General features: G+C 42.8%; 1 protein-coding gene across 1 annotated transcript in view; it reads left to right on the forward strand.

The window, feature by feature from the left end:
- Positions 1–11,770, forward strand: part of LOC134294081 (uncharacterized) — a 183,698-nt gene extending 171,928 nt beyond the window's left edge. The window contains exon 4 of the mRNA XM_062963951.1: positions 1,600–11,770. Within this exon, the coding sequence (XP_062820021.1) occupies positions 3,366–5,645 (2,280 nt within the window). The 5' untranslated portion in view covers positions 1,600–3,365 and the 3' untranslated portion in view covers positions 5,646–11,770. The remainder of the gene's footprint in view (positions 1–1,599) is intronic.
- Positions 11,771–12,580: the final 810 nt, after the last annotated feature.

The following is a 12,580-nucleotide window of genomic DNA, read 5'->3' on the forward strand; positions in this document are numbered from 1 at the left end:
ATGCATGGCATGATATTTTTAGGATAACTGACCGGACTTTCCCCCTTTCCTAATGAAAAATAGGTCTATTGGATTTCCACCAACACATATAAGGATTAGAATGGAGGTTAGCATATCTTTACCAGGGAGGACCCCAACCCCATATTGTGGGCCACAAACAGATATATGCTTTCCTTATTCATTCCTAGAGCCCTGGTGGCGAAGTGTGTTAAAGCATTGAGCTGCTGAACTTGCATACCAAAAGGTCCCAGGTTCAAATCCCGGGAGCGGAGCACCCGCTTTTAGCTCCAGCTTCTGCCAACCTAGCAGTTTGAAAACATGCCAATGTGTGTAGATCAATAGGTACCGCTCCAGCGGGAAGGTAACGGCGCTCCCTGCAGTCATGCCGGCCACACGACCTTGGAGGTATCTACGGACAACGCCGGCTCTTCGGCTTAGAAATGGAGATGAGCACCAACCCCCAGAGTCAGACATGACTGGACTTAACATCAGGGGAAACCTTTACCTTACCTTTATTCCTTCCTAACATTGTATCCACTGGATCCAGACTGGGAAACAGCAAGTGTGGGTAGGGAGTGGGAATACACATCTTCACACATTCATTTCTTGTAAGTAAGAATTAATATTTCAACTACTTCCCCCCTGGTATATGAATGCACTTAAAAACTGCACAGTTTTTGCAGACCATTCACAACTTGTAATTTATTTTGTGAAATTCATTTTTGGTGCTAAAACAACATTTTCTGTGAAGTAATGTTGCTTTTGGTGCAGAAAACCATATTTGCTATGCAAGAAATTTGGTTTCCATGTAGAAAATTATATTTCTATGCAGACAAATTCTGTTTTCTGCCCAAAGAAGTAACACAAGTGTGTTGAACTGTTCTGAACTGTGAAGATTCTCATTCATCCAAGATTATGAATACTGATGTAAGTTAACAATTTTTTAACTGATTTATATTGCACTGTATAATTTTTATATACAGTAGAGTCTCACTAATCCAAGCCTCGCTTATCCAAGCCTCTGGATAATCCAAGCCGTTTTTGTAGTCAATGTTTCCAATATATCGTGATATTTTGGTCCTAAATTTGTAAATACAGTAATTACAACATAACATTACTGCGTATTGAACTACTTTTCTGTAAAATTTGTTGTATAACATAAAGTTTTGGTGCTTAATTTGTAAAATCATAACCTAATTTGATGTTTAATAGGCTTTTCCTTAATCCCTCCTTGTTATCCAAGATATTCGCTTATCCAAACTTCTGCCGGCCCGTTTAGCTTGGATAAGTGAGACTCTACTGTATGTGTTTTATTGTAAGCTACCCTGAGTCCCCTGTTGGGTGAGAAGGGCGGGATATAAATATTGTAATAAATAAATAAATAAATTTCCTTTTCTCATTGCTAATGTTTTCCCTGCACTTATGAACCCTTCTATCATCTGGGATTTGAATTTTTATGAATATCCTTTCCACTTCTGCTAGAGATTTTATCTACATTTCAACAACAGGCGAAAGAGAGGGAAGAACAAACTTTCTCAGAAATTACTATCTAGAATAACTGAGCTCAATTTAACATGTTGCTTTTCATTCCATCCTTAGAGTCTTCCAGAATGTGGAGGCCTTTGTTCCCACACTTCTAACTTCAGTGATTGCCACTTTCATCTTTGAAACTTCACAGTCTATTAGCAGAAAAGAAGAATAAATGCAAATGTAACATTTCGACCACTGGATAACTCCCCACGCCTACCCGTCCGGGAAGCCAGTTCAAAGAGAACAGCAGCATGGAGCTAAGGGGGAGGATGTGAAATCTGAGGCTGGAGACCACACCGTCTTCTAACTTCAAGGAGAGTATGCATGCAGCTAATTAAAGACAAAACAAAGCAAAGCCACTGGACTATTACCAATAGCTATTTACATTTTTGATGAAATGTCTTGAAGTAATGTTTTGATCTCTAATTAGAGATGGCCTCTACAAGCAATTCTTGTAGCACTATCCATGAGGTATTTTTAGGAATCATTCATTTGACTGGTTAAAATAAATACTGTAACGTGCCTCTTAGCCATCCCCAGAGTAAACAAGTTCAGGAAAGAAGTGAAAAGGAGAAGGCGAGACATAAAGGATGCACAAATAGCTTCCTTTTAAAAAAGGATTCCAATCTACCACAAGGAGGAAATAATTTCAATTTTAAATTACAATAAATCACGTTCTTCTCTTTTTCATAACCTCTGCTGGAAAATTAGCAGCTGTTTGTAAAGACAAAATATGCCCAAAGGGGAGTAAGTTATGATGGATCTTTTTCCCCCCCCTGACATGCTAGGGTGGGAAAGATTATGTTCCATTTTAGTTATTGATGCAATTTGATAGCACCCTGTTGTCTCTGAACATATGCTTTTCTGTATATGAATCATATTTTGTTTTTCTCAACAGAGAATTAGATGAGAACAGGCTGGCTGTGCTATAATCCAGTTAAACTGAGCGACCTGGGTTTGGAGTTTCTGTGGTTCCCAATGACTGGCAATTTTTCCTATGAATCATATGAGCAGGGGATCAGTGGAAGAAGATGGAGATGAATTCCCACTCCAGTTCAAGGGTGCTCTGGGAGTGTATCTACTCTATAGAATAATGTACAGTAGAGTCTCACTTATCCAACACTCACTTAGCCAACGTTCTAGATTATCCAACGCATTTTTGTAGTCAGTGTTTTCAATACATCATGATATTTTGGTGCTAAATTTGTAAATACAGTAATTACTACATAGCATTACTGCGTATTGAATTACCTTTTCTGTCAAATTTGTTGTATAACATGATGTTTTGGTGCTTAATTTGTAAAATCATAACCTAATTTAATGTTTAATAGGCTTTTTCTTAATCTCTCCTTATTATCCAACATATTCGCTTATCCAACATTCTGCCGGCCCGTTTATTTTGGATAAGCGAGACTCTACTGTCATGGAACCAAGTCCCAGGGCTGAATTTCCAAGCCCTGGACTTGGAGTCATAACATAAATAATCCTGGAAACACCTGGCAGAAGAAGATAAAATGAGCCTGGGAACTCGGGGTTGAAAGTATAAACAATTATAATTGGTATAGTGTGTGGGAATAGTAGAAATGTGATACAAGGGGTGGGGTTTGATGATGATATTTGCGTGTGGTGTTACGTTGCATCAGAGGTGATAAAAATGATTATATGTAAACATTAGGTCATTCTCGACTTTTCCCAAAGTCATGTATTCTTCAATAAAGATTGGATTTGAGAGCAGCTATCTTTGATCTGCGTTCAGACTGGTCCTTTGAAGTGAGCCTGACATTTAAGTCGAGAATCCCGTTCTCACCCTCCTGCGGATTCGCAGTGAAGTGATAATGAATGAAGAAGGAGATCAAAGCCCAAATGGAGCAGGGAGGCCTTTGCCAGGGGCCCGGCCGTTGGGGGAAGAGACGCTGCAAGCCATAGCTTCCTCTACGGGGTACCCCAGGCCGAACGGCGTGACCCAGAGGATTCCCAGAGGAGGAAGAGGCGTTTCTGCGGCTGCAGAAACCAGTTGGGGATCTGGAGGAAGCATGCCGGAGACCGTGGCCCTGCGGTTATCCATCCTGGAAACTAATTTATCCAGGCTGTCGGAAACCGTGGGGAGGTTGGTGCCACTATTGGAAGAGAATCTCCAAAAGGAGCCCACCCGATATGGCGCCGAGAGAGAGCCAAGTAAAGAAGGAGATTGGAGCCAGAGGGGCCAGCGCGCCTCAACGCAGAGCCCCGTGGAGGCGAGGGGCGAGGGGGATGAGGAATACTGGCAGGAATTGGAGTTCCGAGACAGAATGGCGCGCGAAGTGGAGCGCCAGCAAGCTCTGGGAACTCTGAGGCCGCCAACTCCAACAGAACTTCCAACCCCCCGAATGGGCGTCGGGGTGGAAAGACCACTGGGGCCAGGGATCGGGTCCAGTGGATTAGCGGACGAAGGCGGAGAGGAGCCGGAGATTCAGGAAGAGGAGGAGGATGTGCCGTACGACGAGGGAAGGCGAGGTGCGGCAGCTACAGCGAGGCCCGCATTCGGATGGGTGGAAGGGCCAACAGCAGCGGCAGAATTTCGGGAGCCGCGCAGAACGACCGCCGGAGTGGGGCGCGGCGTGTTCAAAGGGGCCGTCCAAGGAAACCCGATGCAACCCTTCCCCATGCCTCCCAGACAGCATCAACGGGCCACAGAATGGATGCAAAGGAGGGAAGATCTCAAACTGGAATACGGAGGGGAATCATCTGAACTGAACTTTTTCCTCATTAGCATCAGAGGATATATGGAAGACAATGCACACACATTCCCCTCCGAAGCAAGCATGGTTCGGGCCATCGGCAACACACTAAAGAGAGGAGCGGCCAGCTGGTATGTGCAACTACATGCCAGACGCGACCCATGCCTGAGGTCAGTGCCCCGCTTCCTCGCCGCACTGGAAAACCGGTTCAGAGACCGGCTAGAGCAATTGAGGGCTCGAGACCAGCTCAAAGGAATAAAGCAAAGGGACAAAACGGTGCCCGAGTACGCAGAGGAATTCCTCCATCTCGCGGAAAGGGTACCAGAGTGGTCCGAAGTGACCAAAGTGGAGATATTTAAAGAGGGACTACGCCCCGAGGTTTTTAGTTGGGCAGCGCACAGAGATGACCCAGAAACACTCCAGGGCTGGATACAACTAGCGGGGCGCGTCGAATCCACCCTGGCCCAAGTAAAGCGTTTCAGGGGCGGCGGCGGCCAGCAAAGACCGGTGGCGAGAGGGCGAGGAGAAACGAGGAAGCAGGAAAGGCCCGGAGGGAGGCCGGGGATCCCCTTCAAAGGAGATGACAACAAACCCAAGCCGGGATGCTTTGTATGTGGGAAGACGGGCCATCGAGCAGCAGAATGTTGGGCCCGGAAGGGGGAGCCGCCAAAACCCTCAAAGCCCAAGCCAGCAACCGGGAGGCGAGCGGAGGAGGAGGTGCGAGCCCCAGAATCTTCGGAAAGGCTGGTGAGTCGAGACAAACGCATGCTAGTAGTGCCAATCTGCCTATCGGGGCTAGAGAATCGGGCCACCTGCAGGGCATTCGTGGATTGCGGTTGTTCTAGGAACATTATAACTCCGGAACTAGCAGGAGCGCTGAAATGCCAGCAGACGTTGCTTGACTCCCCGATTGCATTTTCGCAGCTAGATGGATCAGTTGCTGCTGGGGAAGTATCTACAAAGGAAATACGGGGGGTCCCATGTAAAATAGGCAAATGGGAAGGAAGAATATCCTTTGTGATAGCCCCTATTGCCACATACCACGTAATACTAGGGATCCCATGGCTCGAACAGGCAAATCCCGAAGTAGATTGGAGAGGAAAGAGCCTAGCATTTAAAGAACAACAGACGCAATGGGAGATAAGCAAAATAGCAGGAGAAGAGGACGAGGAAGATGAAGCAGGTGAAATAGACCCACAGCTATTGCCACCTGAATACAGAGACTTTGTGGATGTTTTCAATCAGAAAGAGGCAAGTAAATTACCTCCCAAGAGGAATATAGAAGTAGAAATTGAAATAACCTGTCAAGGACAGAACGCCACAAGATCAAAGATAACAGAGTTTATTGGATTTACAGAACTCAAAATGCCCGTAAAAGACAAGGGCAAGGCAACTTAGCCTTTAAAAACAAAAAGGGGCAAGAAAAAACGTTCAAAAGATAAACCGGATTAAACCGGAGTTTAATCCGGGTAAAATCAAAACAGCTTGCTTCAGCCTGGGGAAAAACAAACAGAAGCTGGGAAACAGAGAGTTCAAAAGAATGCAACTAATTGGCAGCAGATAACTCTCTGCTGCCAGCACTATGTTTTGAGTAACTAGGAGTCACTCCTTCACACAGCAAGGCAAATTTCCAATACAAACTCAACAGCCAAGGATTGAAGCAGTAGCGTAGTCCCAATTCGTTCCGAAGGTCGAGAGGCAGAATCAGACGTTTGCAGTTTTCCAAGTCCAATAGGAGAAAGCGAGCCCGTAGTCAGTTTTCAGTCCGTAAATCCAGAGTAGCAGATGGCGTCCGTCAAGAAGACGACGGAAGGTCAAAGCTATTGAGATTAAGCAGAGGTTTTGCACAAACAAAAGCCCACACAATTCCTCCCGCCGTCTGAACCCAAATTCCAAAACAACTTACGTATCAGCACACGAAAACACACCAGTCTTCAGGAAAGCGTCCCACACAGATCCCAAGCGTTCGTCCAGATTACCTTGCCCAACGCAATTTGCAATTGCTCCCAAGCCACATTTTATGCCAGTTACAAATCCTCATCACTATCAGCTGCCCTCCTTAACCCGGGCGTTTCCTCATCACTTTCCTCATCAGAGCTGGAACACCTCTGACTACGCCCCACAGCATCCCCAGCTGTGGATCCCGTCCCATCCCTCCAGCTTGTCCATGGGTCTAATCCTGAAGGTCCCCATTCATCTTCCATCCCATTATTGCCAGTGGCACCCAACTCCTCCCTTACCCGAGTCCAATCCATCTCATCCTCTTCCGAGCTAACCAGCTCTTCCTCCATTCTCTCCGTGAACCCCTTAAAAGACTCTTCGTCAGATGGTTCTGCAAAGATATCTCGCAGCCTCTTTCTTTCTCGCTCCTCGAGAGTATCTGACTCTCGAGGAGTCTTACGTCCACGTCTGCCAGAAGCAGAGCCATGAGGCTCAATCATAACATAACCCCAGGAGCAAACTTACCAAAACCAAAAGTGTATCCCATGTCTGTTCAGGAGAAGGAGGAATTGAGGAAATATATTGATAAGAACCTGGCGCGAGGCTTCATTAAGCCATCCAATTCTCCTCTCAGAGCCCCAGTGTTATTTAAGAGAAAGAAAGACAACTCCCTAAGATTGTGCATTGACTATTGAAATTTAAATGCAATTACTAAGGACAATAAATACCCTATGCCCTTAGTAAAGGATTTAATTACCGTATTGAAGAAAGGGAGCATATTTACTAAACTTGATTTAATTGAAGCATATCATAAATTAAGAATCAAACCTGAGGATACTTGGAAAACTGCATTTTCCTGCGCATTCGGCCATTTTGAATATAAAATTTTGCCATTTGGGTTAAAAAATGGCGGCAGTTGCTTTATGCAGCTTATAAATGAAATACTGCACCCATTGTTGTACCGAGGGGTATTCATATTCCTTGATGATATATTGATCGTGAGCGAAGATAAAGAAAAGCACGTGGAATTGGTCCGGGAAGTTTTGCAGAGACTAAGGGAAGCAAAGCTGTATGCAAAACTGTCCAAATGTGAATTTAATAAAACTCAAATTGACTTTCTGGGGTATCGGATTTCTCCAGAAGGGTTAGCTATGGACCCGTCTAAAGTATCAGACGTAAAAGAATGGGGAGTACCCCAAACAAGGAGGCAATTGCAATCATTTCTGGGGTTTGCAAATTTTTATAGATCGTTCATAAAAGGCTTTGCGCAAATAACCGCACCCCTTACTGAACTTTTAAAGACAAAAGGGAAAGGGGAGACAGCAAAAGTGAAAGCTCCTGGCGCCAAACTGAGTTGGACGCCAGAATGCCAAAAGGCATTCGAAACCCTAAAAGGATGCTTCACAGAAGAACCCGTCCTATAACACCCCGATATCCGGAGCCCTTTCATAATCCATTGCGATGCTTCAGACTGTGCATACGGGGCAGTACTATTGCAAAAGGATCAAAATGGGAACTTAAAACCTTGTGGATATTTGTCCCGGAAGTTCAGTGAAACTGAAAAATGTTGGCCCATATGGGAAAAAGAGGCATTAGCCATATTAAAAGCCTTAGAATGCTGGCGACACTTCCTCGAAGGGAGCGGAATCCCATTTGAAATTTGGTCTGACCATAAGAACCTCCAGTATTTAAAATCTCCTCGAAAATTGTCCCCCAAACAAATTAGATGGGCACAATACTTCAGCAGGTTCGATTTCCAATTAAAGTTTTTCCAAGGGAAACAGAATGTCTTGGCTGATGCTCTTTCACGCATGCCTCAACACGAAGGCATAACCACAGCAAAAGAGGGAACAATATTCTCTGATAAACAATGGGGCTTAGCTGTCAGGACAAGAGCGCAAACCCAAAGAGAGAACACTGCTATTATTGAATTCGACGGGGAAAGTGGTTGGGGAAAAGAACTGAAACAGTCATACGAAGGAGATCAGTGGATCGCATCCAACGCAGAAAAGGGGGAGCAGAAGGGGGGATTTTGGTTTGTGAACAAGAAACTGTATATCCCAGCAATATTAAGGATTAAGATTTTGCATCGTTTTCACAATAACCAGAGCGCTGGTCATACAGGAATTACAAAAACAACAAAGGCAATAGCAAAACATTGTTGGTGGCCAGGAATGAGGAAGGACATAAAGAATCATGTTGTTCAATGTGATGATTGTGCCAGAAATAAATCGAGAGGAGGAAAGCCAATGGGATTATTACAAACAGTAGCAGAACCTACCAGGCCTTGGGAATGTGTAGCTATGGACTTTGTGGGGGAACTGCCGGTTAGCAAAGGACATCGTTATATTTAGACAGTATTAGACCTGTTTTCTAAACAGGCCCACTTTATAGCACTGACAAAATTACCATCGGCAGAAAAACTAGCTGAATTATACATAAACCATATTTACAAACTTCATGGATGTCCCAGTAGAGTGGTCAGTGACAGAGGGGTTCAATTCACAGCAAAATTTTGGGAAAAATTCTTGGAAATGCTAGGAGCAGAAAGGAGTCTAAGTTCTGCTTTTCACCCCATGACAAACGGGGCAGTAGAACATACTCAACAGACACTTGGGCAGTTCCTTCGAATGTACTCTAACATGAGACAAACTGACTGGTCTAAGTGGCTGGCTTTCGCAGAACTAGCTTTTAATTCGACTATACATTCAGCAACAAATAAGACTCCCTTTGAAGTAGTTTACGGGTATGAAATACAGCCTCTGCCCCAGTTGCCAAAATGGACAGAGAATGAAGAAACAGGGGCAGGGAAATGGAAAACTCAAATGCTAGAATGCTGGAGTCAAGTGACTGCATCCTTAAAGGAAACACACAAAAAGTATAAAACATTCGCAGACAGAAAAAGGGTGGAAGGCGATAAATTGGAGAAAGGAGATTTAGTGTGGTTAAGTACCCAAAACATCAAATTGGGGCTACCTTCGAGAAAATTGGGCCCCAAATATATTGGACCATTCAGAATACACGGGGTTATCAACGAAGTGACTTTCCAGTTGGCATTGCCAAAAAGTTTAGGGAAAATACACCCAGTATTCCATCGCAGCTTACTGAAAAAGTATATGGGTACTTTGGACAAAATGGACACATAGAGTTATTGTTTGATTTATTTCAGGATTGTGATGAAAGAAGAGCCGAAGAGGAGGACGAAGAAAAAGAGGGCGCCATGTCATGGAACCAAGTCCCAGGGCTGAATTTCCAAGCCCTGGACTTGGAGTCATAACATAAATAATCCTGGAAACACCTGGCAGAAGAAGATAAAATGAGCCTGGGAACTCGGGGTTGAAAGTATAAACAATTATAATTGGTATAGTGTGTGGGAATAGTAGAAATGTGATACAAGGGGTGGGGTTTGATGATGATATTTGCGTGTGGTGTTACGTTGCATCAGAGGTGATAAAAATGATTATATGTAAACATTAGGTCATTCTCGACTTTTCCCAAAGTCATGTATTCTTCAATAAAGATTGGATTTGAGAGCAGCTATCTTTGATCTGCGTTCAGACTGGTCCTTTGAAGTGAGCCTGACACTCTACTGTAGTTTGATACTAATTTGACATGGCTTAATGCTATGGAATCCTGAGATTCTTGGTTGGGTATGTTAGATGAATAGTAACAACAGCGATAACAGCAGCAGCACACATTATAAAAGTAACAATGATTTCATCAATTTTGAATTGGACGAGGAAATGACATTCAACTCATATTTTCCCAGATAGGATCTAGGGTTCTTCTTTCCAGTTTTTGTAAATAGGCTTGCTCAGGGTGGAGGTGGGAGTTACACTCATTGGCATATACAGCAAAACAAAACAGTAGCTGGATTTCCTCCTGATATCAGACAGAAATTAAGCAGAATGAAAAGAATGAAATACATTCCATTCAAATGACTCAAAATGAAATACAGGCAATTCTGGGGAAATGAAAATAAAAGAAAGGCACTTTTTGAAACAACATGTCACGGGGGAACAAAAGGCATTTCTCTGTCTCTGAATACACTGATATTGTTTAAACCTAGCATTTGCTGATGTCCTTGAAAAAAATAACAGACCACATTGAGCTGGGTAGGGGACAAGCATATGTCATAGTGTGTAGGCTGCCAGATTTTGCCATCCTGACTTTTGTTTAGCTCTCAGGACTAATTACAGTATTTTCTAAAAGCTAAATATTTCAATAGCATAACTCACATATTACAGCAGGAAATATAAGCCTACTATACTATACTATACTATACTATACTATACTATACTATACTATACTACAAGGTAAGTATCTCTTATCTGGAAATTCAACATTTGGAACACTCCAAAATCCAAAATTGTTCCCATGGTTTTGCTGAGATAGCAACACCTTTCCTTTCTGATGGCTCATTGTGCACACACTTTGCTTCATGCACAAAATCATTTAAAATATTGTGTATAAAACTGGCTTCAGGTTATGTGCATAAGGTAAATGAATGTTATGTTTAGGTTTGAGTCCAGTATCCAAGATATCTCATTCTGTCTATACAAGTATTCCATTTACTAATATCTACGATATAGTATTTTATTACTGTATAATTATAATATTTGTGATATTAATAATAAAAGGTAGTATCTTTTCTATTAACCTCCTTTGCAACTCCAGTTTAGAGTTGAAAGCTAAATGTGCCCATGCCCACACACACACTTGGCTCTTGCTGGCACAGAAGGAGAAGCTGCCATCAAAACTCTCAAAACGGCATCTGTGCTTGGCAATTTCTATGACACAGAGAAGGTGTTCCTATCAGCGTCTACAGCGTGATCGGCCAACTCTGCAGCGCTTTCCAGAAACAAAGTCACTGTGCTCCAGATACAGCGCTGCTTTCATAAGTATGATAGAGAACTGTCGCTTGAGAGTCAGATCTCGGTCCACCTAGATAAATATTTTATTTATTTATTTATTTTAATTTACTAATGGCATGACTCTCATTGTTAGTTCTAATTAGTGTACACATTGAATTGATGGGATTTACACAAGGGCTGATTCCACAGACTCCTATGTCCTAGTTGAATACTGTAATTGCTACACCAGCCTCATAGGCTCTTTCAGAATAATCATGGAAGCAAAAATCACCTCCTGATATATATCCTCTTTCCTATCAGGAGATATACTTTACTATGACTAATAGCTGTTACTTCTGACAGTTCTTGATAGACCTTACATTATCTATCTATCATCGAAGGACCCATCACTGTCATTGCTAATATTTCTTAACATTCTCCTTCAACCTGCTCCAAACCCCTCATTCAATATGTTTTGGAGTAGTGTCACTTTCAGCTTGCACCATCATGGAATTGCTGTGTTAAAGTGTAATGGGACTTGTAGTTTAGTGTAGTGTTGTGTAGAGGTCAACAGATTGGGAAATGCCAGGTCTTTTTTTTAAAAAAAGCTGTCAAGTCTGTGGTTGAGAACTTATAAATATGTGTTGCTGGATAATCCATTGCCTTGAAAGGAGCTGTTTCTGAGTAGACATGCCTTGTACATTTGTGTGAATAAACCACTTAGAGTGCCCTCTTCGATTGGGAAGTATAATAGGTACATATTTAACAAGCCCTCAAAATCAGGCGCGGACTACATTCCAGGGCCCTTCCACAGCCATATAATCCTGAATATCAAGGCAGATAATCCACAATAGTTCAGTGTGGAAGGAGCCCTAGTTTTTGGTGGAAATGGTATGATTAGTAGGTGGATCCAGGAAAGGCTACCCCTTTCTTTTTCTCTATCCTTCTGTCTTCCTTATTACATGGTGTGTTAGGTTTTCTAAAGGCCAGATATACTTGTAGCAGAGCCGGCCCTAGGTATTTTTCAAGTGTAGGCAAACAGAATTTTGCCCCCCCCCCACAAACCAATCACTGAAAAATAAAAGTGTTGGATAAGCGAAAATGCTGGATAATAAGGAGGGATTAAGGAAAAGCCTATTAAACATCAAATTACATTATTATTTTACAAATTAAGCACCAAAAACATCATGTTTTACAAGAAATCAACAGAAAAAGTAGTCTCAACTGCACCCCCGTATGTTTTTCGCTCCAAGCGACTGCTTAATTTGCCTCATTGTTGGACCAGCTCTGGCTTGTAGACATTTGTAAATTGGCCCAAAAGCTATGCAAAAAGCAACTAAGGCAAGGAATTAGAATCATAAGATTCTTTAGATAGTGCTGAATTTCAAACCATCAGCTCTAGCCACAGTACTCAATGATGAAGAATCCTTGGAGTTGTAGTTCAGCCTTTGGTCAGCCACATAATTCCTGCCCTTGCCTTAGGGCAACAGGTTGCCCAGTCTTGATATACACAGACCCCTATTATTCCCTCTTTCAATT

The sequence above is a fragment of the Anolis carolinensis genome, chromosome 1 (genome assembly GCF_035594765.1).
Source record: "Anolis carolinensis isolate JA03-04 chromosome 1, rAnoCar3.1.pri, whole genome shotgun sequence".
Taxonomy (NCBI): domain Eukaryota; kingdom Metazoa; phylum Chordata; class Lepidosauria; order Squamata; family Dactyloidae; genus Anolis; species Anolis carolinensis.